This window comes from Lutra lutra, chromosome 3 (assembly GCF_902655055.1).
Source record: "Lutra lutra chromosome 3, mLutLut1.2, whole genome shotgun sequence".
NCBI lineage: Eukaryota > Metazoa > Chordata > Mammalia > Carnivora > Mustelidae > Lutra > Lutra lutra.
Genome location: NC_062280.1, coordinates 52,546,903 through 52,569,589, shown reverse-complemented (window position 1 = coordinate 52,569,589; position 22,687 = coordinate 52,546,903). Strand labels below are relative to the sequence as shown.

General features: G+C 36.9%; 1 protein-coding gene across 9 annotated transcripts in view; it reads right to left on the bottom strand.

The window, feature by feature from the left end:
• The window catches only part of GALNT13 (polypeptide N-acetylgalactosaminyltransferase 13), a 549,504-nt gene that overhangs the window by 461,451 nt on the left and 65,366 nt on the right, over positions 1-22,687 (bottom strand). For 4 of the 9 annotated variants that reach the window (XM_047721766.1, XM_047721770.1, XM_047721768.1 and 1 more), the window contains one exon: positions 3,566-3,811. In XM_047721766.1, coding sequence (XP_047577722.1) covers positions 3,566-3,707 — 142 coding nt within the window. In that variant the 5' untranslated portion in view covers positions 3,708-3,811. Of the gene's footprint in view, positions 1-3,565; positions 3,812-13,579; positions 13,710-22,687 lie in introns of those variants that run through there. The other 5 variants (XM_047721767.1, XM_047721771.1, XM_047721773.1 and 2 more) reach the window with 3 other exon arrangements.

The window sequence follows — 22,687 nt, the reverse complement described above, 5'->3', positions numbered from 1 at the left end:
ATATGAATGTTCAGATTTCAGAAATAATGAACTGTTATCTGAAGTTATTATAAAAATGTGGAGATGGGGGTACCTGGGTGGCTCAGTCAGTTAAGTGACTGACTCTTGGTTTCATATCAAGTTGTGACCTCTGGGTCATTGATCCCCTACTCTGGACTTTCTCTCCTTTTCCCTCTGCCCCTCCCCCACCCTCCTCACTCACCCACACACGCTCTCTCTCTCTCTTTCAAATAAATAAAAAATAAATAAATACAACCTTATAATTGGTATTATCAGCCAATTTAATTTTTGACAATTGAATGAATATAAATATGTCATTACAGCCTTGGTCTATGTTTCCCTGATCACAATTGAGGTTAAATATTTTTTCTTAAGTTTTTGTTGCTGTATGTTTCCTTTTCTAAGACATGTCTATTCGATTCTGTCACCCATTTTTTTCCTATTGGGTTATTTGCACTTTCCTTATTAATAATAGTGTGTGTGTGTGTGTGTGTGTGTGTGTGTGTATTATATATATCTCAGTTGCATGATCTTTTTTTTTTTTAAAGATTTTATTTATTTATTTCACAGAGAGAGAGAGAGAGATCACAAGTAGGCAGAGAGGGAGGGAGAAGCAGACTCCCTGCTGAGCAGAGAGACCCATGCAGGGCTCGATCCCAGGACCCTGAGATCACGACCCGAGCCGAAGGCAGAGGCTTAACCCACTGAGCCACCCAGTGTCCCAATGATCTTTTAACATCTACAGTTTGTAACTTCTCTTTTAAGGTATATTTTAGTGAAACAACTTTCTCAGTTTTCATATAGTCAAATAGACAAATTTATTTATATTTTCTTTTATGGTCAATGTTTTTTGTGTAGTGTTTTAGAATTTTTCCTTAATTCAAGGTCTTATAAGTGCCTAAATTATTTTCACTAAAAGTTTTAGTTTTATTGTTGACATTAATAAATCCTAAGTTTATCTTGGTTCATGACATGAGTTGGGCATCCAATTTCATGTTTTCCACATAGATTGCCATCTTATTTTCAAATCCATTAATTAAAGAGCCCTCTCTCCTCCACTGATCTGTGGTGCTCTTGTCATATTTTGAATGTCCAAAAACTTGGTGTAAGTCTACTTCTATAGTCTCTATGCTATTCCATTAGGGCAATTTAGCTACCCCTTGTGACCCCTTGTACCAATACTACAGTCTTAATTACTCTAATAAGAGTTCTGCATTTTTCTCATTCAGAAGTATCCTATAATCTCTGTTATTTCATAAATATTCTAGTACCTTCCTTTCCTTTGCTCATCACTGGGCTATGTTCTTTTCTTTTCCTTTCCTTTCTTTTATTTTTTGAAATATAGCTGACATAGAATATCATGTAGGTTTAAGATGTACCAAGTGTTGATTCAATAGGCACGTAAATAATTGACGAATTCATAAATAAATGAATAAACATGTCTCAAAAATTAATTCATAGTGTATGCCAGTAGTGGGTACTTAACATTGCTTAAAATTTAGTATTAAAAGGGATCTGAGAAACCACCTAGTCCAAATCCTTTTTTTTTAAATAATGGGGACACATAAGTCCAGAAGCATCAACTTGTTTGAAGTCAAAAAGCTTGTTTTTAGCATGTGCAGAACATGAAATTTTTAGTCAAGTATAGTTTGTACAGCACTGTTCGCCTGCAAATAAAATATCATTTTAAACATGTGGCACGATTCCTAAATAAAGTAAGATTCTAAAATAAGAAGTAACAATAGAAAATAAACTTAAAACCCTAAAGTCTATTTCCATTTATTCAAGACAAATATTAATGTACAACATTAAACAAGTCTTAAAAATACAGAGAATGTAGTTTAATTTTACAACTTAAGTATGAGGAAAAATTACTACTTTTGCCTTGCATCATTAAACTTCACATTTTGAGAATTAAGACTGAGCATTAAGGGCTTAAATCAGCAAAGCTATACATTTTTTGGTACTCACAGAATAAGCTGTCATAGTTTTGCTGAATCAGATTATGACATTTTTTGTGACCAATCTAGATGTCCCTATTCAACAAATGACAAAGCGATCATTCCAAACTGATGAGATCCATCAAAACACACTTCCACTTTCGGCCAACCAGTAGCTCAACTGATTCAACAAAGAAGCAGAGAAGGCGGATTTTTTTCTGGGATTTTAACCAAAGATCAGCATATCAATCCCCATGTTCATTTATCAAAAACTGATAGACTCATTAATCTTTGAATAATTCTAGTATAAAGGCATAAAATATGCACATAAACTACTTAAATGGGTCTAGGCACTGTCACTTCCAAAGCACTTTCTCTCCATTTTTTGTTCTAGTCAAAAAAATTACAGTGAGAGAAACTCATTTTGGAAAAGAAGAAATAGTCAGAATGTCTCCAACTGAGCAAAAGCATTTCTTCAATCTAAAGTGAAAAAAAAGTTCAAAATACCCTTACCAAAAGCTAACTTTTGGAAATGATCTTCTGTGTTTCCTAACCTTCATATAACCAAATAGTAACAATAAAATTGTTTATTCACATATTTTGATTAATAATCTCAAAGATATCTGTCACATTAAAAGCTAACTACATCCATTAAGCAAATGCAAAACTCAAGTCAGTAATTTAGATTTACTTTTCTAAAAGGTACAAACATTCGAAATGGGATTGAAAGCCTACCTTTTATCATATTTATAAAGAATTTGCTAAGCAGAGAATTACTATAAACTAGATTTCAAGAAAACCAATGTTTAAGGCAATGATAATAAAACTAATTTCAAGCGTCCTATATACATTAGAAGCACTCCTATACTAGGAGTATTATGGAAACTTTTTAATGAATCTAAAAGTCAACAAAAAGCATAGAGAAAATTATTTGGAATAACTGCAGAAAATGAATCCCTATGGCTTGACTTAATAAATCACCTTTTATAAAAATCATTGTTTCTTATGTAGTCACTGAAACTGGTCCCTAAAGAAGGGAAAAATCAAAAGGAAACTGATTCCTTCCTAAAGAAGGAAATACTACATTAAAGTGACTTTATCGTGTACTTGAAATTATGGGGCAACGACCTGGTGCCCGCAGATCCAATCTGGCCATCAATATGTGTTTTGTTTAAAAAGTTGTTTGTTCATTTATTATTTTTAGAAGTCTGTAAGGGTGTCATGTGTCCTTACATTTTGTTACAATCCCCACCATCCCATTTTAGTAGTTTTTCCCTTTTATGTTATGTACCTAGCCTCTAAGGGCTTTTGCTTCTGGAAGCCTAAATTTTAAATTCTGTCCAATTTGAATGTTCACTACTCTGTTCTTTCCATACAGTCACAGAACATTGGAATTATTAGAATTGGAGGGTACCTTAGAGGTTAGCTAACTCGTCTCATTTCTTCCAACAAGACCCCTGAGGCCGAGCAAGTAAAGTAGTTTTCCCATGGGTAATGTACATTAATAGTTCTGCCAAAATACTCTTCTAACTCAACGGCTTACAAAATCCCTATTTCGCAGTTTCGTCAAGAGTCACCACAACTCTCATCTTTATAAAAGCAACATTTGCTTCAGAAGCACTTACCCCTGAGTGCAGGTAGCAGGGATCTCTCCTTCTTGTCATCACATTTGTTACATTCACTGAAGTACAGAAGTAAGAAGACGTCAACAAACACCCACATCAGGGAAGTGGCCAGAACCACCTTGCAGTAAACAAACCTCCTCATGTCTTCTTTTGATTTCTAGTTAACACACAGATTGAAGACAGATGCTACAGTGATAACTCCAAGCCACAGAGGTGAACTCCAAGATAAAAGCAGGATGCATCCCACTGTATTAAAAAAAGGAGGAGGAGGAAGAGAAAATTTCATTATTGCATAGTTTGTTGTCCATATAAAGGAAATATAACATGAAATATATGATTTATTTAATGTCTCCATACATACGTATCAGCACTCAGCCTTCAAATTCAGAATGAAAAGCCTAAATAAATGAAAACTGTAAGCAAGCCAGGTGGCTAAAATTCTAACAGCTAATCCTGGATCTGTCACTGCTCTGCTGGGCACACGAAAACTATCTGATTTCTTCAGGTTGTATTCTTTTCTTCAAAAGCCCTATGATGATGACAGCAGAGAACCAAGCTGTCACACAGAGCAGCCCCGAATTTACCCTGATTCAGCACTTTTGAGGAGCCAATACTGCTGAAATAGAAATCATCCTGGAATACAATATATTAATAGTAGTTTAAAACTACCTTTATACACAGACAGGCCTGTGTTTAGTGACCTCTTATCTGTGGGATCCTTTAAAAAAAATTTTTTAAAGATTTATTTACTTATTTGAGAGGAAGAGCACAAGCAGGAGGGGCAGAGGGAAAGGGAGAAGATCTCAAGCAGACTCCGTGCTGAGCACAGAGCCGGATGCGGGGCTCGACCTCACCACCACGGGTGGTCATCACGACCCAAGCCAAAACCACAAGTCGGACACTTAACCGACCGTGCCCTCCATGGGCTCCTCTGTGGGACCCTTTTAAGCCTCTGTTTCCTCATCTATAAAATGAGAGTAACAAGGTCAAACCTAAAGATTGTTATGAGGACTACCCACAATAATGCTTGTAAAGTATCTTGCAAAACAGGTAATTATTAATATTAACATACAAAACAAAAATTCTTGAATTCTCAAGAAGGACCATTACATGAAATTAGTCATCAGTTACATAGCCTTAAAAACCCCATCTGGATTGCACAGAAAGTATCCACAACAAATGTATATTTTAGAAAGGATCGTGTATGTTCAAAAAAATTATCAGAGGGGAAACAAAATACTAGTTTAAAGTGACTTAAAATAACCAAAGCAACAATTCTAAAAGGCATAACAGATAAGTGCACAATTATTGAGAGATATTCAAAGTTAAGTGTAGAATACCATAAACATATTTCTTTCATTTATATTATAAAGAGCAGGAACTGCCTGGTTAATTAATTTACATAAAGTTACAGTTAAGTCAGGTACAGTAAGTGTAACAAACCAAAAATACTCTCATATCATCTGTTACATTTAAAATAACATCAACTGTGGGGATCCTGTGGCTTAGTCTTTGGTGTCCAACTCTTAATTTCAGCGTGGCATGATCTCAGGGTCATGAGTCATGAGATAGAGCCCATGTTGGCCTACTTGGGATTCTCTCTCTCCCTCTCCCTCTGCCCCCACTACTCACTCTCTCTCTAAAAAAATAAAATATAATATAATAATAACTTAAATATAAAATCTTTGATGTGAATTAGTAACATAGCCTTGAAAGACATTTGGGAAGAACAGCTATTAAATACAAAGATACTTGAAATATTTCATAAATATTTGTCTCGAAATAAAAACATCAAAGTGCAATTTGCAGAAGCAGAAGCTCTTTAAATTAATGGCAGCTGACTTTGTATGATAAAGCAATACCAATGCTGCTGTGGGTTACAAACTACCCAGACTCACAATGAATTCGAAATTTACATAAAGTGACAGCTGAAAAAATTGTAAGAATCTATTTTCATGATCTACATTAAATTTACATTTTTTCAGCATATAATTATTAAAGAAAGAAAGGTGCAAAATCTGCAAACTGAAGGAATATATGATTTATGGGGTTTACCTATTTGCTTATTATTTTTCTTAAAAAAATGGCACATTGGAGGGAGGAGTCAAGATGGCGGAGAAGTAGCAGGCTGAGACTACTTCAGGTAGCGGGAGATCAGCTAAATAGCTTATCTAAAGATTGCAAACACCTACAAATCCAACGGGAGATTGAAGAGAAGAACAACAGCAATTCCAGAACAGAAAATCAACCACTTTCTGCAAGGTAGGACTGGCGGAGAAGTGAATCCAAAGTGACGGGAAGATAGACCGCGGGGGGAGGGGCCGGCTCCCGGCGAGCGGCGGAGCAACGGAGCACAAAATCGGGACTTTTAAAAGTCTGTTCCGCTGAGGGACATCGCTCCAGAGGCTTAACTGGGGTGAAGCCCAGGCGGGGTCAGCGTGGCCTCAGGTCCCACAGGGTCACAGAAGGATCGGGGGTGTCTGAGTGTCACAGAGCTTACCGATATTAGAACAGGGAAGCCGGCTACAGAGACAGAGCCGAGGAGTGAGCTCTAAACTCGGGGTTACCTTGAACCGGTCGCAGGCTCGGTCAGCTCGGAGCGCGGCCAGAGGCCAGGGTGACGGGAGTCATTGGGCGCTGTTCTCTGAGGGCGCAATGAGGAGTGGGGCCCCGGGCTCTCGGCTCCTCCAGGCCAGAGACCAGGAGGCTGCCATCTTCATTCCCGTCTTCCGGAACTCTACGGAAAGCTCTCAGGGAACAAAAGCTCCCGAAAGCAAACCCAGCAAACCTGAGCGGATTACTCAGCCCGGCCCCTGGTAAGGGCGGTGCAACTCCTCCTGGGGCAAAGACGCTTGAGAATCACTACAACAGGCCCCTCCCCCAGAAGATCAACCAGAAACCCAGCCAGGACCAAGTTCACCTACCAAGGGCTGCAGTTTCAATACCAAGGAGAGCGGCAGAATTCCAGAGGAGAAGAAAGCAAAGCATGGAACTCATGGCTTTCTCGCCATGATTCTTTAGCCTTGCAGTTAATTTAATTTTTTTTTCTCTTTTTCAATTTTTTTTCTCTTCTTCTGCTAAATTTTTTAAACTTTTACCGTTTTATTTTTTTAACGTTTTTTAGTTTATCTAATATATATATATATATTTTTTCCCTTTTTATATTTTTTATCGGCTTTCTTTTTTTAATAGTTTCTTTTTCTTCTTCTTCTTCTTCTGAACCCCTTTTTATCCCCTTTCTCCCACTCACGATTTGGGATCTCTTCTGATTTGGCTAAAGCATATTTTCCTGGGGTTGTTGCCACCCTTTTAGTATTTTACTTGCTCCTTCATATACTCTTATCTGGACAAAATGACAAGGCGGAAAAATTCACAACAAAAAAAAGAACAAGAAGCAGTACCAAAGGCTAGGGACCTAATCAATACAGACATTGGTAATATGTCAGATATAGAGTTCAGAATGACGATTCTCAAGGTTCTAGCCGGGCTTGAAAAAGGCATGGAAGATATTAAAGCAACCCTCTTGGGAGATATAAAAGCCCTTTCTGGAGAAATAAAAGAACTAAAATCTAACCAAGTTGAAATCAAAAAAGCTATTAATGAGGTGCACTCAAAAATGGAGGCTCTCACTGCTAGGATAAATGAGGCAGAAGAAAGAATTAGCGATATAGAAGACCAAATGACAGAGAATAAAGAAGCTGAGCAAAAGAGGGACAAACAGCTACTGGACCACGAGGGGAGAATTCGAGAGATAAGTGACACCATAAGACGAAACAACATTAGAATAATTGGGATTCCAGAAGAAGAGGAAAAGGAGAGGGGAGCAGAAGGTATATTGGAGAGAATTATTGGAGAGAATTTCCCCAATATGGCAAAGGGAAAAAGCATCAAAATCCAGGAGGTCCAGAGAACCCCCCCTCAAAATCAGTAAGAATAGGTCCACACCCCCTCACCTAATAGTAAAATTTACAAGTCTTAGTGACAAAGAGAAAATCCTGAAGGCAGCCCGGGAAAAGAAGTCTGTAACATACAATGGTAAAAGTATTAGATTGGCAGCAGACTTATCCACAGAGACCTGGCAGGCCAGAAAGAGCTGGCATGATATATTCAGAGCACTAAACGAGAAAAACACGCACCCAAGAATACTATATCTAGCTAGGCTATCATTGAAAATAGAAGGAGAGATTAAAAGCTTCCAGGACAAACAAAAACTGAAAGAATTTGCAAACACCAAACCACTCTACAGGAAATATTGAAAGGGGTTCACTAAGCAAAGAGAGACCCTAAAAGTAGTAGATCAGAAAGGAACAGAGACAATATACAGTAATAGTCACCTTACAGGCAATACAATGGCACTAAATTCATATCTCTAAATAGTTACCCTGAATGTTAATGGGCTAAATGCCCCAATCAAAAGACACAGGGTATCAGAATGGATAAAAAAAACAAAACCCATCTATATGTTGCCTATAAGAAACTCATCTTAAACCCGAAGACACCCTCAGGTTTAAAGTGAGGGGGTGGAAAAGAATTTACCATGCTAATGGACATCAGAAGAAAGCAGGAGTGGCAATCCTTATAGCAGATCAATTAGATTTTAAGCCAAAGACTATAATAAGAGATGAGGAAGGACACTATATCATACTCAAAGGAACTGTCCAACAAGAAGATCTAACAATTTTAAATATCTATGCCCCTAACGTGGGAGCAGCCAACTATATAAACCAATTAATAACAAAATCAAAGAAACACATCGACAAGAATACAATAATAGTAGGGGATTATTACTCCCCTCACTGAAATGGACAGATCATCCAAGCAAAAGATCAACAAGGAAATAAAGGCCTTAAATGACACACTGGACCAGATGGACATCACAGATATATTCAAAACATTTCAACCCAATGCAACAGAATACACATTCTTCTCTAGTGCACATGGAACATTCTCCAGAATAGATCACATTCTAGGTCCTAAGTCAAGTCTCAACCGATATCAAAAGATTGGGATCATTCCCTGCATATTTTCAGACCACAATGCTCTAAAGCTAGAACTCAATCACGAGAGGAAATTTGGAAAGAACCCAAATACATGGAGACTAAACAGCATCCTTCTAAAGAATGAATGGGTCAATCAGGAAATTAAAGAAGAATTGAAAAAATTTATGGAAACAAATGATAATGAAAACACAACGGTTCAGAATCTGTGGGACACAACAAAGGCAGTCCTGAGAGGAAAATATATAGCGGTACAAGCCTTTCTCAAGAAACAAGAAAGGTCTCAGGTACACAACCTAACCCTACACCTAAAGGAGCTGGAGAAAGAACAAGAAAGAAACCCTAAACCCAGCAGGAGAAGAGAAATCATAAAGATCAGAGCAGAAATCAATGAAATAGAAACCAAAAAAACAATAGAACAAATCAACGAAACTAGGAGCTGGTTCTTTGAAAGAATTAATAAGATTGATAAACCCCTGGCCAGACTTATCAAAAAGAAAAGAGAAAGGACCCAAATAAATAAAATCATGAATGAAAGAGAAGAGATCACAACCAACACCAAAGAAATACAGACAATTATAAGAACATACTATGAGCAACTCTACGCCAACAAATTTGACAATCTGGAAGAAATGGATGCATTCCTAGAGACATATAAACTACCACAACTGAACCAGGAAGAAATAGAAAGCCTGAACAGACCCATAACCAGTAAGGAGATTGAAACAGTCATCAAAAATCTCCAAACAAACAAAAGCCCAGGGCCAGACAGCTTCCCGGGGGAATTCTACCAAACATTTAAAGAAGAACTAATTCCTATTCTCCTGAAACTGTTCCAAAAAATAGAAACGGAAGGAAAACTTCCAAACTCATTTTATGAGGCCAGCATCACCTTGATCCCAAAACCAGACAAAGATCCCATCAAAAAAGAGAACTACAGACCAATATCCTTGATGAACACAGATGCAAAAATTCTAGCCAAAATACTAGCCAATAGGATTCAACAGTACATTAAAAGGATTATTCACCACGACCAAGTGCGATTTATTCCAGGGCTGCAAGGTTGGTTCAACATCCGCAAATCAATCAATGTGATACAACACATTAATAAAAGAAAGAACAAGAACCATATGATACTCTCCATAGATGCTGAAAAAGCATTTGACAAAGTACAGCATCCCTTCCTGATCAAAACTCTTCAAAGTGTAGGGATAGACGGCACATACCTCAATATTATCAAAGCCATCTATGAAAAACCCACCGCAAATATCATTCTCAATGGAGAAAAACTGAAAGCTTTTCCGCTAAGGTCAGGAACACGGCAGGGATGTCCGTTATCACCACTGCTATTCAACATAGTACTAGAAGTCCTAGCCTCAGCAATCAGACAACAAAAGGAAATTAAAGGCATCCAAATCGGCAAAGAAGAAGTCAAACTATCACTCTTTGCAGATGATATGATACTATATGTGGAAAACCCAAAAGACTCCACTTCAAAACTGCTAGAACTTGTACAGGAATTCAGTAAAGTGTCAGGATATAAAATCAATGCACAGAAATCAGTTACATTTCTCTACACCAACAACAAGACAGAAGAAAGAGAAATTAAGGAGTCCATCCCATTTACAATTGCACCCAAAACTATAAGATACCTAGGAATAAACCTAACCAAAGAGACTAAGAATCTATACTCAGAAAACTATAAAGTACTCATGAAAGAAATTGAGGAAGACACAAAGAAATGGAAAAATGTTCCATGCTCCTGGATTGGAAGAATAAATATTGTGAAAATGTCTATGCTACCTAAAGCAATCTACACATTTAATGCAATTCCTATCAAAGTACCATCCATTTTTTTCAAAGAAATGGAACAAATAATCCTAAATTTATATGGAACCAGAAAAGACCTCGAATAGCCAAAGGAATATTGAAAAAGAAAGCCAAAGTTGGTGGCATCACAATTCCGGACTTCAAGCTCTATTACAAAGCTGTCATATCAAGACAGCATGGTACTGGCACAAAAACAGACACATAGATCAATGGAACAGAATAGAAAGCCCAGAAATGGACCCTCAACTCTATGGTCAACTCATCTTCGACAAAGCAGGAAAGAATGTCCAATGGAACAAAGACAGCCTCTTCAATAAATGGTGTTGGGAAAATTGGACAGCCACATGCAGAAAAATGAAATTGGATCATTTCCTTACACCACACACGAAAATAGACTCAAAATGGATGAAGGATCTCAATGTGAGAAAGGAATCCATCAAAATCCTCGAGGAGAACACAGGCAGCAACCTCTTCGACGTCAGCCGCAGCAACATCTTCCTAGGAACATCACCAAAGGCAAGGGAAGCAAGGGCAAAAATGAACTTTTGGGATTTCATCAAGATCAAAAGCTTTTGCACAGCAAAGGAAACAGTTAACAAAACCAAAAGACAACTGACAGAATGGGAGAAGATATTTGCAAATGACATATCAGATAAAGGGCTAGTGTCCAAAATCTATAAAGAACTTAGCAAACTCAACACCCAAAGAACAAATAATCCAATCAAGAAATGGGCAGAGGACATGAACAGACATTTCTGCAAAGAAGACGTCCAGATGGCCAACAGACACATGAAAAAGTGCTCCATATCACTCGGCATCAGGGAAATACAAATCAAAACCACAATGAGATATCACCTCACACCAGTCAGAATGGCTAAAATTAACAAGTCAGGAAATGACAGATGCTGGCGAGGATGTGGAGAAAGGGGAACCCTCCTACACTGTTGGTGGGAATGCAAGCTGGTGCAACCACTCTGGAAAACAGCATGGAGGTTCCTCAAAATGTTGAAAATAGAACTACCCTATGACCCTGCAATTGCACTGCTGGGTATTTACCCTAAAGATACAAACGTAGTGATCCGAAGGGGCACATGCACCCGAATGTTTATAGCAGCAATGTCTACAATAGCCAAACTATGGAAAGAACCTAGATGTCCATCTACAGACGAATGGATAAAGAAGATGTGGTATATATACACAATGGAATACTATGCAGCCATCAAAAGAAATGAAATCTTGCCATCTGCGACGACGTGGATGGAATTAGAGGGTATCATGCTTAGCGAAATAAGTCAATCGGAGAAAGACAACTATCATATGATCTCCCTGATATGAGGGAGAGGAGATGCAACATGGGTGGTTGAGGGGGTAGGAGAAGAGTAATTGAAACAAGATGGGATTGGGAGGGAGAGAAACCATAAGTGACTCTTAATCTCACAAAACAAACTGAGGGTTGATGGGGGGAGGGGGTTGGGAGAGGGGGTGGAGTTATGGATATTGGGGAGGTTATGTGCTATGGTGAGTGTTGTGAAGTGTGTAAACCTGGCGATTCGCAGACCTGTACCCCTGGGGATAAAAATATATGTTTATAAAGCTGTAAAAAAAAAAAAAATCTAGACAAAGCTTAGGAGTTTGGTACATATGTTTTAAATAAGGAGAAAGAGTTTTTTGTTTTTGAATTGAGGTTATCACTTGCATAAAGAGTCTAGTTAGTTGCCACTAGACATGTTTATCCGTACTCATTTTATTTTGTAGAAAACTGCATAATAGGTACAAATTTATCCAATCTACTTTGTGAGGCTATATGTGAGGCTGCCAAAGGATCCTGGGAGCTAACGGAAGACTGCTGATAGTACTGCCGGAAGTTCCAGGCACCAACATGCTTCAGATGTTTTAAATAACTGTGCAGGAGCTTCTGGGAGCTGATGACTGGACAAATTTGCAGAATTTGGTTTACGGACTGATAAATCAAATGTGTAAGCACTGAAAAAAAGTACCCTGCATTAGTCACAGGTATGCTTGACAAGAAGACTGATCTATGTATGAATGAAAATAAAAAATTAAGATGAGCTAAGGGAATCTGCCCCGGCCTAAACCAAAGGATCCACTATAAAAATCACATGGGAATATCTACTAAGAGAGAAAGAAGCAAAAATAATATTAAATGAATGCCTGTGTGGAAACAGTGGAATAGAAAGGAAAGAACAGCCCTCACTTGCTTTTAAACTAAGGAAAGTGGAATATTCATAACATAAAATTTGACTATTGGGAGGCAACCTAGCATAAGACTTAAATTATATAGTGCAGAGTTAGAATGCCAGGGGTTGAGTCTGCATTCCAGTACTCGGTAGTTATATGGCTTAATTCAAGTTGCTTAAATGTGTGCCTCGATTTTCCTAATCAGAAAATGTGAACAGTAATACCTACTTCACAGGCTATGGTGAGTGCTGAATAATTGAAATATGCAATGCTCTTATAACAGTGCCTGGCACTCAGGAGGGACTCAATATACATTAGTTAGTAGTAGTAGTAGTAGTAGTAACAATAATATTATCAATATCATGAACATGATCAAAAGAATGAGAAAAAAGTGTGAGAATTCTCTTTGCTCATCCTTTCAGAAGTAGTATAAATTCAGTATGCAGGTTTTCAGGGGGTCAGAAGACAAGATCATCATCATGAATATATTTAATATTAATAACTGTATTACAGGGGCGCCTGGGTGGCTCAGTGGGTTAAGCCGCTGCCTTCGGCTCAGGTCATGATCCCAGGTCCTGGGTTCGAGCCCCACATCAGGCTTTCTGCTCAGCAGGGAGCCTGCTTCCTCCTCTCTCTCTGCCTGCCTCTCTGCCTACTTGTGATTTCTCTCTGTCAAATAAATAAATAAAATCTTAAAAAAAAATAACTGTATTACAAATTATAGTGTTTTATATTTAATAATCACAAATATATTTAGTAGAGTTTATGATCAGGAAGAGTCACACAGGATTTGACAATTGTCAAAACTCTGAACCATAGACTTAAGAGCTATGCATTTCATTCTATATAAATTATACCCCATTTTCTTTAAGGCAAAAGCAAACTATTTGTGTACCTATCATTTGATTCCCTGACTCTTTCTGACTCTTTTCCTAATTATGTTCTCTACGGCAGAAACTTGGGTCTCCAGACTGTTCCTTATATATACCTTGCCTCAGGGCCTGTGCATATGCTGTTTTCTCTGTGCACTGACATGGTCATGGCTCCCTGCTCTTATTTCCTTCAGTTCTTCCTTACTTCCTGCTCAAATGTCAAATCTTGGAGAGCTTTCCATCAACCTATGTAAAGTAACACACATAACTCAGTCATTCTGTATTTCTTTAATTCATTTATCTTTCTTCTTTGTACCTAATATCCACAAACATATTAAAAGATTAATCGGTTTTTATAATTTGTTTATTATCTGTTCATCTTAAGTAGTAAGTTATATGAGAACAAGATTTCAAACGTCTTACATATTCCATTTCTCACTCAAATATATTTAAGTTTTTAAAACTCTAGCACTGGTTGTTATGATTTATTATGATTTTGCCACAGCCATCCCCCCAAATTCATATATGAAGTCCTAACCCCCAGTATTTTAGAACATGACTATATTTGAAGATAGAGCCTTTAAAGGGGTAATTAAGGCAAAATTAGGTCATACACATTGGTCCTAATCTAAATGATGGGCATCCTTATAAAAAAAAGGTCATTAGGACACAGAGGAAAGACCATGTGAAAACAGAGAAGGCAGCCATATATATGCCATAGAGAAAGACCTCAGAATGAAATTAAGTCCACTGACACACTGATTATAGGCTTCTAAAATCTGTGAGAAGATAAATTTCTGTGTGTAAGCAACACAGTCTGTGATACTTTCTTATGGCAGCTCTACGAAACTAATAAGCAGGTTAATCGGACTTTCTCCTATTCCACTCCTACTTGCAAACAGATGAACATGACCTAGAAAGAGTCCCCCATCTCCCATATGCTGCCTGTTGTCCTTTTCATGCTATAAACTCACATCCCACTAAAAGTATCTTTCAGTGCTTTGCTACAATCTTGCAACAGTTCCTACTCAAATCCATCTTCATCCATCAGGAAACTTTTGCACATTGTCTGCCTTCCTCAGACTTCCATCTCCACCCTTCTCCCTCTTAGCCGATCATTACATTTCTACATTTAGCAGAGAAGACATAAACAATCAAAAAAGTATTTTGCCTACTGCCATGTTGAATGCATCAGCTTGCTTGTTCTGACTGCCAAGCCTAAATCTGCAGGTCCAGGTGTTACAATGGATGACTGTCCCTTTAGGAGTGCAACACCCTCTGCTTTCACATAGGATGTCACTGATGGATTGCACTTGTCTCTTCTGCATCATTTTTTCTTCTCTCCTAAGTCAGTGCTATTCATACAAAGATGCTGTATGAATAATCACCTTAAAATAAACTGATTTGCCCCCACATCCCTCTTCAGCTACTCCTCCAGCACCCCGCTCACCTTTAATACAAAACTTCTAGAAAGAATTATGTATACCCACTGCCTACATATCCCATATCCCTAACCTCATATTTTTTTCTTAAACCCAACAGGCTTTGGCCCCTGCCACCATATGGAAACCTTATTTGATACAAATCGGTCAATATAGATTGACCAATTCAATGGTCAATCCTCAAGCACCATTTTACGTAAATCCTAAGCAGGATTTGACATAGCACAGGCTCTGTCAAAAAACCTTGTACTCTTTTTTTGTTTTGTTTTGTTTTGTTTTTGTACCAAAAACATTGTACTTTTTTTTTCTTTCATCCATACAAATCAATGATTCATCCTTTATAGACAGCACTCAGTGCTCATCACAAGTGCCCTCCTTAATACTCATCACTTATTTAACCCATCCTTGACTCACTTTCCCTCCAGTAACCATCAGTTTTTTCTCCACAGTTAAAGAGTCTGTTTCTTGATTTGTCTCTCTTATTTTTTTTTCCTTTGCTCATTTGTTTTGTTTCTTAAATCCACACGAGTGAAATCATGTGGTATTGGTCTTTCTCTGACTTACTTCATTTAGCATAATACTCTTTGGCACCATCCGCGTCACTGCAAATGGAAGATTTTGTTCTTTTTATGGCTGAGCAATATTCCATTATAGATAGATAGATGGATGGATAGATAGATAGATAGATAGATAGACAGACAGAGACCATATCTTCTTTATCCATTCATCAGTTGATGGACATTTGGGCTCTTTCCATAATTTGGCTATTGCTGGTAATGCTGCCATAAACACTCGGGTGCATGTATTCCTTCAAATTAGAATTTATGTATCCTTTGGGTAAATACCTAGTAGGGCAACTGCTGGGTCATTTTGTTTTGCTTTGTTTTTTAATTTTTTTTAATTTATTTTTAACTTTTTGAGGAACCTCCATACCATTTTCCAGAATGGCTACATTCCCACCAATAGTGAAAGAGGGTTCCCCTTTCTTGCATCCTTGTCAACATCTGTTGTTTCCTGTGCAACTTTTTTTTACACCCCCTATTTGATCTTGTAGCAAAATTTGTTGCCTCTGCTTTCAGATTTGACCCACTTCTCACCGATTCCATTGCTGCCACTCTAGACCAAGCCACCATTACCACCTTGACATACTGCTTTAACTTCTTTTTTTAAAAAATTACTAAAGATTTACAAACCATATAATTCACCCATTCAAAGTTTACAATGCATTGGCTTATAGTATAGTCACAAAGCTCTGCACAAACACTTTTAGAACACTTCCATTACCTCAAAAGAAAACAGCTCCCCTTCCCTATAACCTCCCAATTTTCACAGGGCCCCAAGCCCTAGGTAACTGCTAATCTAATTTCTGCCTCTTACCGAAGTGTCCATTATGAACTTTCATTTAAATGGAATCATACAACATATGCTCCTTTGTGACTGTCTTCTTCACTTGGCATAATATTTTCAAGATGTATACATGCTGTAGTATATACCAGTACTTCCTGTCTTTTTCTTGCCAAATAATATTCCATTGTATGGCATACCACATTTTATTTATTCATTTATCAGTAGGTATATATTTGGATTATTCCCACTTTTTGGTTATTATGAATAATGCAGCTATGAACATTCATGCACAAATATTTGTATGGACACATGTATTCATTTCTCTTGAGCATATCCCTAAAAGTACTATCACTCAAAGATAACTGAAACACTAGGAATGATTCCAAAATGTAAAGCTCTTTTTAATGTAGTTATTATATATAATTATTAATGTTAGGACAATGTAGTAACAAAATTATTGAGCATGTAGAGATTGAAAGAAGAATGAAATTCGATACAGAGTATTTACGAGGTGGCAGATGCCACTTCTCAAAACAGTTTGTTATACATTGGTCTTTGTAGTCATGATTGTAAACACAAATATGCATTCTATGAAGATGCCATGAATGGCAAAGCCTAAAGTATATGTTAATAAGACTTTACAAGCAATGGATTATCAATAAAATATAATGAAATTAAGTCTTCAAGAAGAAAGCTTGTAAAAAGCTGTTCTTGACCCTCAAGAAGATAATGAAATTAAGTAGTTTAAAAAAAAAATGGGGCACCTGGGTAGCTCAGTGGGTTAAGCCTCTGCCTTTGGCTCAGGTCATGATCCCAGGGTCCTGGGATTGAGCCCTGCATCAGGCTCTCTGCTCAGCGGGGAGCCTGCTTCCTCCCCACTCTCTCTGCCTGCCTCTCTGCCTATTTGTGATCTCTGTCTGTGAAATAAATAAATAAAATCTTTAAAAAATAATAAAATAAATTTAAAAAAATAAAAAATGTATTCATAGAGGCACTTGGGTGGCTCAGTGTTAGGTTAAGCCTCTGCCTTTAGCTCAGGTCATGATCTCAGGGTCCTGGGATCAAGCCCCACATCGGGTTCTCTGCTCATCAGGGAGCCTGCTTCCCACTCTCTCTCTGCCTGCCTCCCTGCCTACTTGTGATTGCTATCAAATAAATAAATGAAATCTCTAAAAAAAATGTATTCATCAACCAAAAAATGTTCACCATTTATTTGTTTCAGGTATTTAATGCAGCTTAGTATTCATCTTATAAAATGGCATACCAGAAGTTTAAGCTTATTCATTAATAGTTACCAAGAGGGATAAACAGAAATTCAAAATGTTCAACTGGATATAAGACCTAGGGATTTAAGACAACAGTAGAGCACTTAGTTCCCAACAGACATCTGCCAGTGAGCTGTCCATCTTCTGTCACAAGTCACATGATTAAAAAGAAAATAATTTTTTCCACTGAGACATTAAACCATTAGAAAATCTTAACCTCAGCTTCCTAGCTGGCCTTAGGACTTTTGAATTCTTCATAACACAACATGTAAGGAATGTATAACAAGTGTTCCTTATTTGAAATGTGGAGGCTAACAGCTATTCCTTGTCTAGGCTTTCTTTCCAAAGCATTTATTTGTAGAAGACAATGAAAAACCATATTGAATTATCTTTAAATTTATATCAGAATCACTCTGCTCAGCTGGTAATTAGCCGGAGACATAAAGAAAGTAAAGTCAAAGAAAAGCCCAGAACTTTAGGGCACAAAAGGATGCCAGCAGCACAAAGGAGAGGATTTAACAGGGATTTAGCCATAAAAAAATCCCAGAAGTAAAACTAGCAAGTGCTCCTTTCCAAATGTTTATCGTACAGATGCACAAACATAAATAAAATTTTATTTGCCTGCTTGAACATTTTAATATAGTGGGTTGTTTTTTTTTTTTTTTACCTTAATGATACCTGAAAGAAATGCACACACGTCCCAAAAATAGAGTGAAGAAGTATTAACAGGTAAAATAGTCAAAATCCTCCACTCAAAAAAAAAAAAAAAAAATCCACCTTAATAAAGCTACCATATACTTACTTATTACTTTGATTTGCAGCTTGAGTTTATGTTTTTTATTTCCTGCAACCTTCTTGGTGAAGTTATTAGTCATAAATTAAGTGCCTTAAAATAGGCAATTAAAGGGAAGAAGTAAATAAAGAATTAAAAATCAGAATATTGATTAATTAGTCCCCAATTAATTAACAGTAAAGCAAAATTATCATATACTCAAAGAAAGAAAATGAAAATTCATGTTCTTATTAGCAAAGCAATCTTGTCTTACAAAATTGTTAATGACTAAACTTGTTTATCAATATAAAGCAATCTAATATAATGGAGTATATAATCCAATAATACAAAATATAGAAGCATTATCAATTAAGGAAATTTTCCAAAAATACATGAGAAAGGGAAACAAGATTTAAAAGCTGGGCAGAGATTACCATTACATGTACAAGCAAATGAACAACCAACCCAAACACTAGGCAACATTTTCCCTGTTATCTGCAAAAACTACTAATTAATTTAATTAAGGATTGTGCGAATTAAAGAACTGTACATTAAAATTAAATACTGTTTTTGATAAAATTATATTTTAGGATGAAATGAGTTCTTTTTTACTTTCTTGGTGAAAATGTAAAATGATAAAAACTTCTTTGGAAAGAAGTTGGCTTATTAAAAATAAATGATTTTTTATCTAGCTTCTTAAAAATAACCATATACTTTGAAACAATCATTTCTTTACTGGAAAACCCTCTGTAAAATCATATGCTTTGAAACAATAATTTCTCTGCTGGAAAACCCTCTGTAAAATCATATACTTTGAAACAACAATTTCTCTACTGGAAAACTCTGTAAAAATCCCATATTAGAGAAGATGGCAGAGTAGTAGGGGGATCCTGGACTTGCCTCATCCCTCAAACACAGCTAGATCAACATCAAATCATTTTGAACAACAATGAAATCGATCTGAGGATTAAGAAAACAATCTGCACAACTGCAAGAAGAGAATGTGGCAGAAACAAGGTTCAGAGATGTGAATCGAGAAAAGCCTCAGTGCCGTAGAGGGAAAGCCTTTTCACAGAGAGGAGTCAGAGAGAGAAGGAGAGAGTGGGAGAGAGAGCAGCACACAGGCAAGATGCTGTGGTGTGGGGATACCCTGGGTCACACTGGGAGAGAATGGTCCCCTTCCTGGAGTGCATGTGGAAGAGGGTATATTGCCATGTATATTTTAACTTAATTTCCTCATTACCCATTTATTCTTTAGTAGGATGTTCTTTAACCTCTTTGTATTTGTGGTCTTCCAAAATTTTTTCTTGTGGTTGACTTCAAGTTTTACAGAGCTGTAGTCTAAAAATGTGCATGGTATGATCTTAACCTTTTTGTACTGACTGAGGCCTGATTTGTGACCCAATATATATATATATATATATATATATATATATATATATATATATGCACACATACACACACACACAAACACACACACATATATATATATAATTTGTCCATTGCTGTGAGTGGGATGTTGAAGTCCCCTACTATTATGGTATTGTTATTAATGAGTTTCTTTCAGTTTGTTTTTAACTGATTTATATATCTGGTTGCTCCCAAGCTGGGGGCATAAATATTTACAACTGTTAGATCTTCTATAAAGTGCAGTAATAATCACATTATAGGAGCCCTAGAAGAAGAGTGGGAAAATGGACCAGAAGTTTTATTTGAGCAAACCATAGTTGAGAATTTCCCTAGTTTAGGGAAGGAAATAGGCATTCAAGTCCAAGAGGCACAAAGAACTCCCCTCAAATCAAGAAAAACAAGTCAACACCAAGACATATCACAGTGAAACTGGCAAAATATAAAGAAGTAGAGGTCATTCTGAAAGCTAAGCACAAAAAGTCCTTATCCTAGAAGGTAAGCAGCAGACCTGTCCAGAGAACCTTGGCAGGCCAGAAGACTGTAGCAATGATATATTCAACAAGCTAAATGGAAGAATACGTAGCCAAGAATACTATATATCTAGCAATGCTGTCGTTCAGAATAGAAGGCAAAATAAAGGGTTTCCAAGACAGGCAAAATCTAAAGGAGATCATGAACATTAAACACTAAGCTTGGCAAAATTACTTAAGTGGACCCTTTGAGTGGGAAAGACACCAAAATCAACAAAGACTAGAAAGGAACAGAGGAAATCTACAGGAACAGAGTCATTATAGGTAATACAAAGTCACTACATTCATATCTATCAATGGTTACTTGGAATGTAAATGGAATGGATGCTCTAATCAAAAGACACAGGGTATCAGAATGGATGAAAAAACCACAAGAAAAAAATTTTGGAAGGCCACAAATACAGACGTTAAAGAACATCCTACTAAAGAATTAACAGGTAAAGAGGAAATTCAAGAAGAAATTTTAAAAATACATGGAAGCAAACGAAAATGAAAATATGACACTCCAGAACCTTTGGGACCCAGCAAAGGTGATCCTAAGAGGGAAGTGTATAGCAATACAGGTCTTCCTCAAGAAGCAAGAAAATTCTCAAATATACAGCCTAACCTTACACCTAATGGAGCTGGAAAAAGAGCAGCAAACAAAGCCTAAATCCAGTAAAAAAGGGAAAGTAATAAAGATGAGAGAAGAAATAAATAATACAGAAATCAAAAAAGCAGTAGAACAGATGAGCAAAATTAGGAGCTGATTTTTTGAAAGAATTAACAAAACTGATAAACCCCTACCCAGACCTATCAAAAAGAAAAGAGAAAGGACCCAAATAAACACAATCATGAATGAAAGAAGAGAGATAACAAAGACCACCACAGAAATACAAACAATTATAAAAGAATATTATGAGCAATTATATGGCAACAAATTGGGCAATCTGGAAGAAATGGATAAATACTTAGAAACATATAAAATACATACATAGAAATACATAGAAACATATAAACCACCAAAACTGAAACAGAAAGAAATAGAAAATTTGAACAGACCTCATAACCAGCAAAGAAATTGAGTCAGTAATCAAAAATCTCCAAACAAACAAGAGTCCAGGGCTAGATGGCTTGCCAGGGGAATTCTACCAGACATTTAAAGAAGTAGTAATTCATAGTCTTCTGAAGCTATTCCAAAAAATAGGAATGAAAGGAAAACTAATTCACTCTATGAAGTCAGCATTACCTTGATCCCAAAACCAAAGACCCCACTATAAAGGAACATTACAGACCAATATCCCTGATGAAAATGGATGTAGAAATTCTCAACAAGACACTAGCAAATCGAATCTAACAGTACATTAAAAGGATTATTCACCATGATCAAGTGGGATTTGTTCCTGGGCTGCAGGGGTGGTTCAATATCCACAAATCAATCAACACAATACACCACATTAATGAAAGAAAGGATAAGAACCATATGATCCTCTCAATAGATGCAGAAAAAGCATTTGACAAAATACAGCATCTTTTCTTGATACAAAACCCACAAGAAAATAGGGATAGAAAGAACATACCTCAACATCATACATGCCATATATGAAATACCCACAGTGAATATCATCCTCAATGGGGAAAATCTGAGAGTTTTTCCTCTGTGGGCAGGAACAAGACAGGGATGTCCATTCTCACCACTGCAAGACAGTACTGCAAGTCCTAGCCTCAGCAATCAGACAACGAAAAGAAATAAAAGGCACCCAAATCTGCAAGGAAGAAGTCAAACACTCACTCCTCACAGATGACATGATATTCTATGTAGAAAACCTGAAGGACTCTACCGAAAAATTGCTGTAACTGATACAGGAATTCAGCAAAATTGCAAGGTACAAAATCAATGTACAGAAATCTGCTGCACTTCTATACACCAATAATAAGCTGCAGAAAGAGAAAGCAAGGTACTGACCCCATTTACAATTGCCCCAAAAAACAAGATAGGGAGTAACTAAAGAGGTAAAGATCTGTATGCTGAAAGTTATAGAACACTATGAAAGAGATTGAAGAAGACACAAAGAAATGGAAAAACATTCCAGTCTCATGGACTGGAAGAAAAGATATATCTAAAATGTCTATACTACCCAAAGCAATCTACAAATTCAATACAATCGTGATCAAAATAACACCAGCAGTTTTCAGAGAACTAGAACAAACAATCCTAAGATTTGTATGGAACCATGAAAGAACTTGAATAGCCAAAGTAATGCTGGAAAAGAAAAGCAAAGCAGGAGGCATCACAATCCCAGACCTCAGACTATATTATAAAATTGTAATCATTAAGACAGTATGGTATTAGCAAAAAAACAGCCACAGAGATCAATGGAAAAGAACAGAGAAACCAGATATGGACCCACAACTCTATGGTCAACTAATCTTTGACAAAGCAGGAAAGGATATCCAATGGAAAAAGGCTGTCTCTTCA